Source organism: Saccopteryx bilineata, chromosome 5 (genome assembly GCF_036850765.1).
Source record: "Saccopteryx bilineata isolate mSacBil1 chromosome 5, mSacBil1_pri_phased_curated, whole genome shotgun sequence".
Taxonomy (NCBI): Eukaryota; Metazoa; Chordata; class Mammalia; order Chiroptera; family Emballonuridae; genus Saccopteryx; species Saccopteryx bilineata.
Window position 1 is genome coordinate 194,526,761 of NC_089494.1, and position 16,099 is coordinate 194,542,859.

General features: G+C 42.1%; 1 protein-coding gene across 1 annotated transcript in view; it reads left to right on the forward strand.

Moving 5' to 3' along the window:
- The first annotated feature begins 3,984 nt into the window (after window positions 1-3,984).
- Window positions 3,985-16,099, forward strand: part of LOC136337810 (broad substrate specificity ATP-binding cassette transporter ABCG2-like) — a 44,583-nt gene continuing 32,468 nt past the window's right edge. Inside the window, exons 1-5 of the mRNA XM_066279638.1 lie at window positions 3,985-4,187; window positions 7,478-7,537; window positions 9,037-9,151; window positions 11,611-11,763; window positions 14,046-14,203. Coding sequence (XP_066135735.1) covers window positions 3,985-4,187; window positions 7,478-7,537; window positions 9,037-9,151; window positions 11,611-11,763; window positions 14,046-14,203 — 689 coding nt within the window. The remainder of the gene's footprint in view (window positions 4,188-7,477; window positions 7,538-9,036; window positions 9,152-11,610; window positions 11,764-14,045; window positions 14,204-16,099) is intronic.

Here is a 16,099-nt window from a genome sequence, read left to right on the forward strand (position 1 = left end):
GCCCACCAGGGGGCGATGCTCTGCCCATCCTGGGCATTGCCATGTTGCGACCAGAGCCACTCCAGTGCCTGAGGCAGAGGCCACAGAGCCATCCCCAGCACCCGGGCCATCTTTGCTCCAATGGAGCCTTGGCTGCGGGAGGGGAAGAGAGAGACAGAGAGGAAAGCACGGCGGAGGGGTGGAGAAGCAAATGGGTGCCTCCCCCGTGTGCCCTGGCCGGGAATCGAACCTGGGTCCTCCGCACGCTAGGCCGACGCTCTACCGCTGAGCCAACCGGCCAGGGCGCCTCTCTCTTTTTCTTAACGTTTTAATTTATTTTTTATTATTTTACTTTCATGAATTTTTTATTTTGAAATTAAATTTAATGGGTGATATCGATCAATAAGAGTACATAGTTTTAGGTGAACATCTCTATAGCATTTGAACTGTTGACTGTGTAAATCTGAGCACTAAATGTGCTGCTGAAGTAATTTAGAGCCTTTTAAGTTCAATAGATTTGTGACCTAGTATGCCCACTCTTGGCATACTCCACCTGGTAGAGCTTGTCCAAGGACTCTGCCATCCTCTCCCTCCTGCGGCTGTAGCTCCAGGAGCGTGACCACATGTGTCCACCGGTGGAGTCCGCTCCCCTCAGGAACCGGACTGCCCAGGACAGCAGCCAAGAGCAGCTGTGGTGACCTCAGCTCCTGCCTAGATTGTTGATGTCTGATGCCTGGCATGGTGTTGAAGGATGCGCCCTCTGCCGGCCGCAGAGAGTGAACAGTTTATTAGGCTTAAAAAAAATTTTTTTTCAGAGTATGTGAGTGTGGATGTGTGTGCTTCCATAGGGCTAATTTTTATCCATAAAGTCTGCTTGATTTCAGCATACCCTTCTACCACTAACCTTCTGTCAAACTCATCTATTGATTACTAAAAATATATAGAAAGGACTCATTGTTTGGTAATATACCTAGTCTATCTTTCATTTACTTTATTAAATACATTAAGTAAATATTTTTCTTGGCATATGTGTCTTGTGTCCGCAAGCCCAAGGTGACCTCAGCATTCCAGGTCGGTGCTCTATCCTCTGTGCCACCACAGGCTAGTAAGCAGAAATTTTAATGTCAATGCTTGACGATTTGCAATCTGTATTACCATGAGTCTATTATTGTTTTCTTTTAATTTTTTTAATGTAATTTTATTTATTCATTTTTAGAGAGGAAAGAGAGAGGGAGAGAGAGAGACAGAGAGGGAGAGAGAGGAGAGAGGGACAGAGAGAGAAGGGGGGAGGAGCTGGAAGCATCAACTCCCATATGTGCCTTGACCAGGCAAGCCCAGGGTTTCGAACCGGCGATGCTTTATCCACTGCACCACCACAGGTCAGGCTCTTTTAATTTTTAAAATTGATTTAGAGAGAGAGGCAGTGAGAGAGAAAGAGACAGAAACATCAATCAGTTTCTGTATGTCCCCTGACTGGGGATCAAACCAGCGACCTCTGTGTATTGGTATGCTTTAACCAACTGAGCTGTCCCGACCAGGTTATTCCTTTTTTTCTTTTTCTTTTGTATTGTATTTGGAACATTAGGTTCTGTTTTTTGGAAATGCCTGGTAATTTTTTATTAAAATTTTGGATGATTATGTCTTATTTGAGAGTGGATTTAACTGTCTCCTAGTGGACAAACTGATTACTCTGTTCATAGTAGAAGCTAGTCTATTTTGGGGTTATTCACATTATTACCAAAGCATAGTCCTCTGGAATCTCCAAAGCTTGAGGTTTTCTGGGCCCTTCCTCTCTGGTATGCTTGCAACTGCAAATTTTATCTCCCTAGCACTGAGAGACTGCTGAAATATTTGCTCAGGTTTTTAGCCTCTAGCAGCTTCTTTCTACCTGTTTTTTTTTTTTCAGAGTTTTGCCCCAGGTGTGTGCACTTTGCCTCCAGAGGAAAGGGTGCAGAATGCTGGCTTTCCTTTTGTGTGGTTTTCACCTTCCCAGGATTTTGGCTTCTCAAGTCCTGGCTGCTTTGGTTGCTTTCATCAGACAAAACTCTTGAAACAGTTGCTTTTACCTACTTTTATAGTTGTTCTTAGGAAGATGATTGCTTTTGAACAGCTACTCCATGATAGAAAGTTCTTCATACATTACTTAAGTTAAAACTATGTTTATAGAAGTTTCACATTTCCAACCTATTTACAAGCTGCTAAATTCACCTTAATTTCTTCTTTAAAAAAAAAGATTTTATGGATTGATTGTAAAGAGCAGAGAGAAAGAAAGAGAAGGGAGGTGGAGCAGGAAGCACCAACTCATAGTTTCCTAGCTGCTTCTTATATGTGCCTTGACTAAGCTAGCCAGAGGCTGCAAACCCTGGACCTCAGCATTCCAGGTCAATTACCCACTGTGCCACCACAGGTCAGTCTCATCTTAATTTCTTACCCTAATTAAATCTTCTTTGTTTTACTTTATTGATTTTGAAGAGAGAGGAAAGGGGAGAGAGAGTGTGTGTGGGAGAGACAGGAACATCTATCTGTTCCAGTATGTGCCCTGACCAGGGATCAAACCGGCAACCTCTGTGCTTCCAGATTATGCTCTAACCAACTGAGCTATCATGCCAGGGTCTAATTACACATCTTTTAATGGGGCTTTTTGTGCCCTGGCCATATAGCTCTGTGGACAGTGTTATCCTGAAGCGAAGAGGTTGCTGGTTTGATCTCTGGTCAGGGCATGTACAGGAATAGATTGATGTTCCTGTCTCTCTCTTTCTTTCTCTCTCTCTCTCTCTCTCTCTCCTTTCCTCTCTCACTAAAATCAATCAATAAATCTTTTTTAAATAAAAAGAGGGGCATTTTGTAACTTCCTTAATGAAACATTTTAAACTATATTAATTTAATACTCAGTTTTTCTTTTAGGCTCTTTGACAGCTTAACTATTTGTTTGATTTTCTTAAATCATTTTTATACTTAATTCCATGTCTCTGTGAAATTTAAATATGTTAACTTGTTAAGGAAATGGTTGCGGTATCCTAAACAAATTTGGAGTTTATCTTATTTTTTGTGTTAGGTTTTTGGATTTTTTTCTTAGCTGATTGAAGGAGTATTCCAACCAGTGATATAAAGCCTGGTGCTATAAATTCAAAGAAATATCTCTCGTTCTTTACCGCCTGGCTAACTTCCTTTTTGTAATAACCATGTGACTAACTCCCAAATTAAGAAAATTAAGCAAAACAAACAAAAATGGGGTGATGGTGATCATAGTTTGTACTTGATCAACTCCCATATGTGCCTTGACCAGGCAAGCCCAGGGTTTCGAACCGGCGACCTCAGCATTTCCAGGTTGATGCTTTATCCACTGCGCCACCACAGGTCAGGAAAGCCCAGGGTTTTGAACCAGTGACCTCAGCGTTCCAGGTCAATGCTTGATCCACTGCGTCACCACCAGTCAGGCTGGATCTCTATTTTTTATATTATTTTTTATTAGATATATAACTGTCACATTACATTAGTTTCTGGTGTACAGTAATGAATCAATAATTGTATGTATAGTGAAATGATCACCACAGTAAGTATAGTTAACATCTATCACCACACAGTTAAAAAAAAATTTTCACATGATGAGAACTTTAAATATTTATTTTATTAATTTAGAGAAAAGAAGGGAGAGAATGAGAAAGAGACAGGAACATTCATCTGTTCCTATATGTGCCCTGACCAGGGATCAAACCAGCAACCTCTGTGCTTCGGGGATGATGCTCTAAGAACCGAGCTATCTGGCCAGGGCATGAGAACTTTAAAGGTCTATTCTTACCCAGTTTCAAATATGTAATACAGTATTATTAACTATACTCACCAGGCTGTACATTACAGCCCCAACACTTTTTTATTTAATAACTGGAAGTTTGTACCAAAATGGACTTGTTTTATGTGTATCCTTACCTAGTGTTTACAATCTCATTTTCTGGGCTATCTACTTACTATTGCTTTTCTCTCTACAGAAAGGCAGAAACTCTCCAGATGGCTTCCAGTAATGACCAAGTTTTTATCCCAATGTCACAGAGGAAAACTAGCAGCTGCCCAAGGAGGACCCCCAACGACCTGGAGACGTTTACTGAAGGAGCTGTGTTAAGTTTTCATAACATCTGCTATCGTGTGAAAATGAAGAGTGGCTTTCTACTTTGTCAAAAAACAGTTGAGAAAGAAATACTAATGAATGTCAAGTATGTACATGAACTTTTGTTAAAATAGCTTTATTGACAATGGTGATCTTCACAAGTTTAGCCTATACAAGTACAGATGCTGTGAACATTTGTGTACATGTCTGTACAGATACATAGACACATACTTTATTCCTTTTGGCTCAACTGGGAGTGAAATGGTTGGATAACATGTTAGATATATGTTTAATTGAAAAAAATAGCCAAAGTATTTTTAAACTGGTTGTCCCATGTGTGTAAACTTCTGTTTGAGAAACTGAATAATTAGTGTATCTTTCAGGCTTTCCTGGGTAAGCCGGTGGTTTCGTGGAGAGAGGCTGGTTGTGTGATTTCCAGCTGCCCAATTTTAAGGGCAGAATTGAGCTTTGGTTTTCTAATCTGTGAAATAAAAGATCTGTCACTGTAGTTTATGAGCTGGATACTTGGTATGTGTGCACCTTGTGTCCTTAATGTTCTAGAAGCAAGAGTTAGGAGGTTGAAATGATAATATATCATGAAAGTACTTCAGTTTTCAAATAGATTTGTTTTTAATGAGTAGCCTGTATATATAGTCATTTATCATCTTTAACAATTTACCTAATGTCTTTCCCCATTACACAGACAGACAGAAACTACTTAAATACAAGGAAGCTCTAGCTTTGCTTCAGTTATGCAGTGGAAGTCCAACGTGATTGTGGAATGGGCAGTAGAGTGAGGAGAGAAATGAGAACAGAACCTACTTGAGACCATATAGCTCTATTCTGTCACAATCTGATAGTCATTGGGATTGTTCATGCTTTTATAATTTCTAGAGGCTTGACACTGATTCTTTCTTTTACTGGAGTCTCAGGAGCAGGAAGTACCTCTAGGTTTGCTCAAACACCATGGCTTATGTGTTTTCTTTTGTTAATGTGTTTGCTTAGTAGGGGAAATAATTATTCTTAGATAAAGCAAGCACCTTTTCTAGCTTTCTGAGACTGGAGGAGTGGTTATAAGAGCTCTTTGGTCAGGTATGGCCCCTAAACTGAAGCGTCTCAGGTGTTCTTGATGCATTTTATGGGATTGTAGTCTTTTCTGTTAGTAGCAACCAACTGCACCCAGAAAGCTAGGAAATGACAAATAAGGGAGAAAACTTTTGCATGTGGGTAGAATATAAATGACAGAGACCTGAGATTGATTGATTGGGTGGTAGTGAGATCAGGGGCTATGTAGGGTTAGATAGAGTTTGTTTTATGTAGCAACACCTTCTTTTATACATAGCTACTTTCCTGCTGCTTTAGTATTTTGATTAAGAGACCCTGACTGGGAAAATGAGAGAAAAGGTAGACACAAAGCTTTGATATTTTTTTACAGAGGCAGAGAGAGATTCAGAGAGAGGGATAGGTAGGGTCAGACAGATAGGAACGGAGAGATGAGAAGCATCAATCATTAGTTTTTTGTTGCGACACCTTAGTTGTTCATTGATTCAGCTTTCTCATATGTGCCTTGGCTGCGGGCCTTCAGCAGAGAACTAACCCCTTGCTCAAGCCAGAGACCTTGGGTCCAAGCTGGTGAGCTTTGCTCAAAGCATATGAGCCTGCGCTCAAGCTGGCAACCTCGGGGTCTCGAACCTGGGTCCTCCGCATCCCAGTCAGACGCTCTATCCACTGCACCACCGCCTAGTCAGGTGCAAAGCTTTGATGTTTTATGACATGCTTAGATGGATTGAGTGACCTTTTTGAAAGATGACATTTTTTTTTGTGTAACATAATAGTCATGAAAATGTTGGTTACATCAGAGCTTGTGCTAAGTTGAAGTAACACATGATTTGAATATGTGCAGGTTGAATGGATTTAAAATGCATACTGGACAATTGTACATTTATCTTGCTTACATTTTAGTAGGTGCACTAAAAGTGTGATCTGTTTAAGGCTTCATGTTTTTATGGTTCAACATTCCAATAATAGATGAGTTCTTTTCCTTGCATTCTTACATTCATAAAAACTTTGTCAAATCTTTTTTGTTCCATATTTTAAAAAACTTATTAATTACAATTGACATACACTATTATTAGTTTCAGGAGTCCAACATAGTGATTAGACATTTATACACCTTACTCATATTTCTTACTTACTCATATTTTTGGTTTAGGCATCCATGAGAATAACCATTTCTCTTATTTGAGGTAGCATTTCTAATTTCTCTCTTATCTGCTTGTGTCTACTGAATAGCATTTCTGGGATGAGAGAAAGGTTGCTCTCACTTATCTTATTTTTGACTTGTGTTTGATAGCACCACTACCATTCAAAATAGTGATTATATTTTATAACAGCTGGTGAGAATTTTTTTTTTTTTTGCAAGGACACAGAGAGTCAGACAGGAATGGAGAGAGATGAGAAGCATCAATCATCAGTTTTTTGTTGCGACACCTTAGTTGTTCATTGATTGCTTTCTCATATGTGCCATGACCACAGGCCTTCAGCGGACTGAGTAACCCCTTGCTCGAGCCAGTGACCTTAGGTCCAAGCTGGTGAGCTTTGCTCAAACCAGATGAGCCCGCGCTCAAGCTGGCAACCTTGGGGTCTCGAACCGGGGTCCTTCCACATCTCAGTCCGATGTTCTATCCACTGTGCCATTGCCTGATCAGGCCTGATGAGAATCTTGAATTTTGTTTTTCTTCTGGACATTTTGTAATCTCATTTGTAGAACTAAGTAAGTAGATCCTGAGGTCCTCTGTGGAGAAAAGGGGATAAAAAAAGGGAATAGTGATGATATCCTTTTTATATTAGAATTTTAGCAATCAACAATTTGGCTGGTTTTTTTTTTAAGTTGGTTTTTTTTCAGATCTAGTTTCTTTACTTTCATTGAGTGTATTAAGTGCAGACCCTAAATTAGTAGAACCAGGGTTTTTTTGTTGTTGTTTTTTACAGAGATAGACAGAGAGTCAGAGAAAGGGATAGACAGGGACAGACAGAAACAGAGAGATGAGAAGCATCAATCATTAGTTTTTCATTGCTCATTGCAACAACTTAATTGTTCATTGATTGCCTTCTTATACGCGCCTTGACCGTGGGTCTTCAGCAGACCGAGTAACCCCTTGCTCAAGCTAGCGACCTTGGGCTTAAGCTGGCGAGCTTTTGCTCAAACCAGATGAGCCCTCGCTCAAACTGGCGACCGCGGGGTGTCGAACCTGGGTCTTCAGCATCCCAGTCCAACACTATCCACTGCGCCACCACCCAGTCAGGCAGTAGAACCAGTTTTTTGTGTGTGTTTTTTTCACAAGTAGAACCAGTTTTTAAGGGAACCAGTAAATCGGTCTGTTTCTGCATTTACAGTGGGATCATGAGACCTGGCCTCAACGCCATTCTGGGACCCACAGGTGGAGGCAAATCTTCGTGAGTATAACAGAGTATCAGTGAGCTTTTCCTTTACAGTTTTAATGTGCTTTCGGGAATCACCTTCATGAGGGATGGTACTGGTTGAGTATTTGCTGCATGTCTAGTCTGGTTCCAGGCACTATGGATGGCATGCAGTTTTGCCAGCTGTGATTCTGTCCTGAGAAGCAGGAAGTCTTAGTAGGTCAGCTTTACTAACAGCACATGATAAGGTGATTGACGTACAGCTTGTCAGCTATGATTTACAATAATTGTTTTTGCAGTAGCAATGTCATCATATTGGAAGTGGGAGATGGAGTCGAGTCATAACTGGGCTGAGTTTTAGTAAAGAAGCATGTTGCTGTGTTGAGACCCCCAAGGTTCGAAAACCTGAAGGGCGGTTTGGTAGTTTAAGCTGGGTTAGCCAACAGTGCCTTGCTGTGATGTTTCTGGACTTTGCAGCATAGATTTAAAAAAAGGAAAGTGAGCCTGACCAGGCGGTGGCACAGTGTGGATAGAGCATCAGACTGGGATGTGGAGGACCCAGGTTCGAGATCCCGAGGTCGCCAGCTCCAGCGCAAACTCATCTGGTTTGAGCAAAGCTCACCAGTTTGGACCCAAGGTCATTGGCTCGAGCAAGGGGTTACTCGGTCTGCTGAAGGCCCGCGGTAAAGACCCACGGTCAAGGCACATATGAGAAGACAATCAATGAACAACTAAGGTATCGCAAAAAAAAAAACCTATTGATTGATGCTTCTCATCTCTCTCCGTTCCTGTCTGTCTGTCCCTACCTATCCCTCTCTCTGACTCTCCGTCTCTGTAAAAAAAAAAAAAAAGGAAGGTGAGAAATAAAAAACAACAACATAATTTTAGTTAAGCTATAGAATTTTTTGATCAGTTTTTTTTTTGAATTATGAATTGAGAGTAATAGATACACTAAATGGTAATGTGTAACACTTTTTTTTTTTTTTACAGAGAGTCCTAGAGAGGGATAGATAGGGACAGACAGACAGGAAGGGAGAGATATGAGAAGCATCAATCATAAGTTTTTCGTTGCGACACCTTAGTTGTTCATTGATTGCTTTCTCATATGTGCCTTGATTGTGGGCCTTCAGCAGACCGAGTAACCCCTTGCTCAAACCAGTGACCTTGGGTCCAAGCTGGTGAGCTTTGCTCAAACCAGATGAGCCCACACTCAAGCTGGTGACCTCGAGGTCTCAAACCTGAGTCTTCCGCATCCCAGTCCGAGGCTCTATCCACTGCACCACTGCCTGGTCAGGCGATCAGTTAATTTTCTAACTTGAACAGAATTTGGATTTAGAGTAGCTGAGAGACATATCCTGAGCTGGACAAAAAAAAAAAATTATTTTTTTTAAAGACAATTTTTAAAAATTTATTTTTTAATTGTTACATATATAATATATTAATTACATGTGTAAAGTCTGGTGATTAGACATTTATATACTTTGCGAAGTGATTATCCTTTTATGTCTTGTACCCACATCTGTGTCCTTTTATAGGTTATTAGATATCTTAGCTGCAAGGAAAGATCCACAAGGATTATCTGGAGATGTTTTGATAAACGGAGCACCTCGACCTGCCAATTTCAAGTGTAACTCAGGTTACGTGGTACAAGTAAGTAGTCATGGGTTTCCATTTTAGATTTCTCTGGATTTGTGTGAACAAGTTCCTTTGCTGATAGTTCAGTGTGCTTCCTCTTGATTAATTACATGACATGAGCATAGCACCAACTTTTTTCTTCTTTTTTTTATTTTTATTTTTTTCTTTATTTATTTTTCTGAAGCTGGAAACGGGGAGAGACAGACAGACTCCCGCATGCGCCCGACCAGGATCCACCCGGCACACCCACCAGGGGCGACACTCTGCCCACCAGGGGGCGATGCTCTGCCCCTCTGGGGCGTCACTCTGCCGCGACCAGAGCCACTCTAGCACCTGGGGCAGAGGCCAAGGAGCCATCCCCAGCGCCCGGGCCATCTTTGCTCCAATGGAGCCTTGGCTGTGGGAGGGAAAGAGAGAGACAGAGAGGAAGGAGGGGGTGGAGGTGGAGAAACAAGTGGGCACTTCTCCTATGTGCCCTGGCCGGGAATCAAACCCTGGTCCCCCGCATGCCAGGCTGACGCTCTACCACTGAGCCAACTGGCCAGGGCCTTTTTTTCTTCTTGATAGAGAATCAGAGAGAAGGATAGATAGGGACAGACAGACAGGAAGAGAGAGAGATGAGAAGAATCACTTCTTTGTTGTGGCACTTTAGTTGTTCATTGACTGCTCTCTCATATGTGCCTTGACTGGGGTTACAGCAGACCGAGTAACCCATTGCTCAATCCAGCAAAAATGGGTTCAAACTGGTGAGCTTTGCTCAAACCAGATGAACCCACACTCAAGCTGGCGACCTTGGGGTCTCAAACCGGGGTCCTCTGTGTTCCAGTTCGATGCTCTATCCACTGCGCCACTGCCTGGTTGGGCACTGTTTTATAATTTCCCATAAAGTATAGAATAGTGAGAAATGAAAAGACAGGGAGAATCTAGGGCAGTGGTAGTCAACCTGGTCCCTACCGCCCACTAGTGGGCATTCCAGCTTTCATGGTGGGCGGTAGTGTAGCAACCAAAGTATAAATAAAAAGATAGATTTAAGTATAGTAAGTTGTTTTATAAAGATTTCTTATGCCAAACTTAGTGAAAATCCAACATAAAGTATTTGGTAAGTAATTATTATTATATGCTTTAACTTGCTATAACTCTGCTTTATAAATTTTATAAAGTAAAGTTACTTTCCTACTTTATAAATCAACATTACTGTGGAACCGGTGGGCAGTTAGAAAATTACTAACAGAGATACAAAAGTGGGCAGTAGGTATAAAATTGTTGACTACCCCTGATCTAGGGTGTGACCCTTGTAAGAATAATGATAATTATTTTTTTTAAGTGAGAGGAGGAGAGCTAGTAAGACAGACTCTCACCTGTGCCCTGACCGGGATCCACCTAGCAACACCCATCTGGGGTCAATACTCGAACCAACTGAGCTATTTCTAGCCCCTAAGGCTGATGCTCTAGTGAGCTATCCTCAGTGCCCAGGGCCAATGCTCTAACCAGTTGAGCCACTGGCTGTGGCAAGGGAAGAGGGAGGGGGAGAGAAGCAGATGGTCTCCTCCTGTGTGCCCTGAACAGAATCAAACCTGGGACATCCATAGGCCAGTTTGAGAATCTAACCACTGAGCCACTGGCTAGGACCATAATAACAATTTTATTTTTATTTTTATTTTTTTGTATTTTTTTTTCTGAAGTTGGAAACGGGGAGGCAGACAGACTCCTGCATGTGCCCAACCGGGATCCACCCGGCATGCCCACCAGGGGGCGATGCTCTGCCCATCTGGGGCTCTGCCCTGCTGCAACCAGAGCCATTCCTAGCGCCTGAGGCAGAGGTCACAGTGCCATCCTCAGCGCCTGGGTCAACCCTGTTCCAGTGGAGCCTTGGCTGCGGGAGGGGAAGAGAGAGACAGAGAGGAAGGAGAGGGGAAGGGGTGGAAAAGCAGATGGGTGCTTCTCCTGTGTGCCCTGGCCGGGAATCAAACCCAGGATTCCTGCACGCCAGGCTGACGCTCTACCAATGAGCCAACTGGCCAGGGCCCATAATAACAATTTTAGATATGAAATATGACCTTTCGAAGGTCAATGATATCAATTCTTGTTATCATATTCCCAAAATAACTCATACTTTACTTTTTTTTTTACCATCACTTCTATCCTTGCCCTAACTTCGAAAGATATTGGCAAATTCTTGTATAAAGAAGTGTGGAAATGTCTGCTAATGTAACTATAATGACCAGTGCTCTATTTGGTGGTACAAATAGCGAATGAGAATTATTCCATTGGGGTTTGCAGCTATCTGTATATGGAGTTATTTATATAACTTATATAGCAATTATGGGTTTATCATTAGTTAAAACTCTGTGTTGGAAAAAAAAAAACAACTCTGTGTTGGGCATGTCATTTTGTGGATTAAGTTATGTATACTGAAGACTGACAGTATTAGAAAAGACCTGATATATCTTGTTAAAATGCCATTTTGTCCTAAGGATGATGTTGTAATGGGAACTCTGACAGTGAGAGAAAACTTACAGTTCTCAGCAGCAGTTCGGCTTCCAACCACTATGACGAATCATGAAAAAAATGAACGGATAAACATGGTCATTCAAGAGTTAGGTCTGACGGAAGTGGCAGATTCCAAGGTAATGTGGAATAAAACCAATGGCATCATCACCAGTAAATAAGACCTCCCCTGTGTGGATAGTGTAACTCATTCAGAAGTTTTCTATCAGGTGTGTGGTCAAAACTGCCTGCTTCCTATAACAATGAGAATAATAATGACTAGTTACATAATACCAAGGTGTAATTTAACCAGGAGCTTAACTTGCGGCGTGGCACAATGTTTAGATAAAGCCTTGATTTGGAATGCTAAGGGTGCTGGTTCAAAACCCTGGGCTAACCTGGTCACCTGGTCAATAAACATATAGAGGTGGATGCTTCCTGCTCCTCCCTCCCCTCCTTCTCTTTCTTTCTCTCTCTCTCCTCTCTAAAATGAATAAGTAAAATCTTAAAGAAAAAAAAGTAACCAGGAAAAGAAAATAAAGAGATGACCCAATCCCGGAAGTGCAGTGTGTCAGTGTGGGCTAGCGTTCTTTCAAAGACCACGTGCCCCTTCCTGTGGTTCCAGCTCTTGATCCTCCCCCAACTAACTGTCTCATTCAGTGTCTGTTCACTAATTCTCTTGCTTCCTGTTCTCTCTTCACCCTTGTAGCTTGTCTTCCTCTCTTCCTCCCGGGAACTTGTTCTGTTGCGTTGGAGATATATTTCATAAACAATGAAAATTCCTCTGTATTCACTTTGTCTTCTAAAATTATTTTCAGTGAAATCAGTGAGTATTTCTAGTTTGTGTAGCGTCCAAGGTCTTGTGGCACTTTGTCTCCCCTCCCCCCCTCCCCCCTTCCTCTCACCCTTCCTCCTGCCAGTGTTGCTTAGACTGTCCGGTGCTGGGCTCCCTTAATTTTTTTTTTGGTTTGTTTTGTTTTTTTTATTCATTTTTGAGAGGAGAGGGAGAGACAGAGAGAGAGAGAGAGAGAAGAGACAGAGAGAGAGAAGGGGGGAGGAGCTGGAAGCATCAACTCCCATGTGTGCCTTGACCAGGCAAGCCCAGGGTTTCGAACCAGTGACAGCATTTCCAAGTTGACGCTTTATCCACTGCACCACCACAGGTCAGGCCCCCCCCTTAGGTTTTATAGATGACAGTTGTGGGCAAGAGTGACAAAACTACTCCCTATGTGGGGTGTGCAGGATCAGGTAGAAGCAATGAGATGAACGAGTGAATATTTACAGTTGATGACTAGCCCGGAAGATTGCTGGGAAGGCATTTGAAGCTTTGGGTGAAGATGAGCTTTTCAGAATTTTCATGGCTCTAGTTTAATCTCTGTGATATCCCTTACTTAGAGGGGGTGACAATTGGGGATTTCTCTGACTGCTGCTTAATATACTATCTTTTTTTTTTTAATATGATACTTTTTTTTAGTGAGAGAGAGAAACAGACACAGACAGACAGGAAGGGAGGGAGATGAGAAGCATCAACTTGTAGTGTTGGCATTATTTAGTTATTCATTAATTGCTTTTTCATATATGCCTTGAGCAGGGGTTGAGGGGCTTCCAGCCAAACCAGTGACCCTTTGCTCAAGCCAGCAACCGTGGGATCAAGGTGACGATCACATGCTCAAGCTGCTGAGACTGTGCTCAAGCCAGCAACCTTAGGGTTTGATGCTCTATCCACTGTGCCACCACCTGGTTAGACTATATGATGCTTTTCTTTTTAAAAATTTTATTTATTTATTTATTTTTTACAGAGACAGAGAGTGAGTCAGAGAGAGGGATAGACACGGACAGACAGACAGGAACGGAGAGGGATGAGAAGCATCAATCATTAGTTTTTCATTGCGTGTTGCAACACCTTAGTTGTTCATTGATTGCTTTCTCATATGTGTCTTGACCGCGGGCCTTCAGCAGACCAAGTAACCCCTTGCTGGAGCCAGCAACCTTGGGTTCAAGCTGGTGGGCTTTTTGCTCAAACCAGATGAGCCCGCTCTCAAGCTGGCGACCTCGGGGTCTCGAACCTTTGTCCTTTGCATCCCAGTCCTATGTTCTATCCACTGCACCACCGCCTGGTCAGGCATAAAATTTTGTTTATTGATTTTAGAGAGGGGAGGGAGAGAGAGAGAAAGTCAGGGAGTGGAAGTGATGAGGGAGAAGCAGGAAGCATCAACTTTTAGTTTCTTCTTGCATGTGCCTTGACCAGGAAAGTCTCGGCCTATGTACTGGTGACCTCAGCATTCCAGGTCAACGCTTTATCCCCTGCACCACCACAGTTCAGGCAAGATAAAGTGCCTCTTACAGGGTTAGCACATGTTAGGAGCTCAACAAACAGTAGTGGCTGTGGTTGTTATTGTTAATAATAATATTTGTGTGTTAGGTTGGAACTCACTTCACCCGTGGAGTGTCTGGAGGAGAAAGGAAAAGGACGAGTATTGGAATGGAGCTCATCATCAATCCGTCCATCTTGTTCCTGGATGAGCCCACAACTGGCTTAGACTCAAGCACAGCAAATGCTGTCCTTTTGCTCTTGAAGAGGTAAGTGCTATGGGAACATTATCCTTACATTCGTGAAGTATGTGATGACCTGCTATGTACCAGGTATTATTCTTGATGCTGAGGATTTAGCAGTGAGCACAACAAACATTTCTCCTTTCTTTGCTGGAAGGGAATAGTCAATTAACAAATATAAATGCTTCAAGAAAACTGAAGCAGGGCAAGCGTATAGGGAAGACGAATGTGGTGGGGGTGGGATGTGCCATATTACATAGCAGGATGATCAGGAAAGACATCAGTAATGTGCCATTTGAGCTATGAGTGGGCTCTGGATATGAGAGTTGTTGGGTGAGAGAGAGTTCTAGTTGGAAGGAACAGAAAATGGCCCTGAGGCAGAGTGTTCCCAATGTGGTTGAAACTTTAAGAGGCCAGAGGGAATGGAACCCAGTGATCTAAGATGAGTAGAAAGTTGGTTAGTGAATTAGTTTGCTTGGGCTGCCATCACATAGTCTGGGTACCACAGGCTGGTGCCCAGATTGGGTGGCTTAAGCAACAGAAATTAATTTTTTCACAGGCTTGGGGCCCAGAGGTCCAAACTGAAGTTATTATCAAGATTGTTTCTCTGGAGACTCTCTCCTTGGCTCATAGGTAGCTGTCTTCTCACTGTGTCTTCACTTCATATATTTAGTGTATCTTATTTCCTCTTTATGCAGGAACACTAGTTCTTTTCTTTTTAAATATATCTTATCTTTATTCCTTTCTTACTTTTAAGAAATTATCTATTGAATTTATTGGGGTGATACTGATTACTAAGATTACACAAGTTTCGGGGGCACAATTCTACAGTGTACCATCTTCATGCTGCACTGTGTGTTCAAAACTCAAAGTAAGAAGACTAGTTCTTATTGGCTTAAGGCTCACCCATGTGACCTTCTATATAGCCTTAGTCACCTCCTTAAAGGTTCTAACTACAAATACAGGCACATTCTGAAGTACTGGAGCTTAAAAATTCAGCATATGAATAATTTCATGACGAGGAAACCATTCAGTTTCAATCTTACAGAAATAATAAAAGAAATGCCATGTCTCCTTGCCTAAATTCCCCAAGTCTTGACATTTACTGTATTTCCCCATGTATAAGACACACCTTAATTTTGGGGCTCAAAATTTGGGGGGAAAATGTATTACATAAAGTTATTGAAATCAAGTTTTATTCATCATAAAATTCATACAATCATCACTGTCAAAATTCCCATTGATTAGCTTGTCCCCATCTGTCTGACAAATCATGTCTTCAACAATGAGCACACACAAAAAAAGCCTGACCAGGTGGTGGCGCAGTGGATAGAGCATTGGACTGGGATGCAGAGGACCCAGGTTCGAGACCCCAAGGTCGCCAGCTTGAGTGTGGGCTCATCTGGTTTGAGCAAAAGCTCACCAGCTTGGACCCAAGGTCTCTGGCTCCAGCAAGGGGTTACTCAGTCTGCTGAAGGCCCGCACTCAAGGCACACATGAGAAAGCAATCAATGAACAACTAAGGTGTCGCAATGCGCAACGAAAAACTAATGGTTGATGCTTCTCATCTCTCTGTTCCTGTCTGTCTGTCTGTCCCTGTCTATCCCTCTCTCTCTCCCTGTCTCAGTAAAAAAAAAAAAAAAAAAAAAAAAAGGCAACATTGAGCGCAAAAATGAGTGTGAAAACGCAGGAAATACAAGTAAAAACATCTACAACCACTGTATAAGATGCACCCAGTTCTTAGACTCCAAATTTTTTGAAAAATGGTGCATCTTATATATGGAGAAATACGGTAACTGCTTTTGATCTCCTTCTGTCCTCTTCCTCCTTCATACCTATGTTGTTGGTTTTTGTTTCTTTGTTTATTTTGGTTTCTTTCTTTCTCTTTTGAGTACCCCCCCCCCCCACTCAAGCCAGTGACCT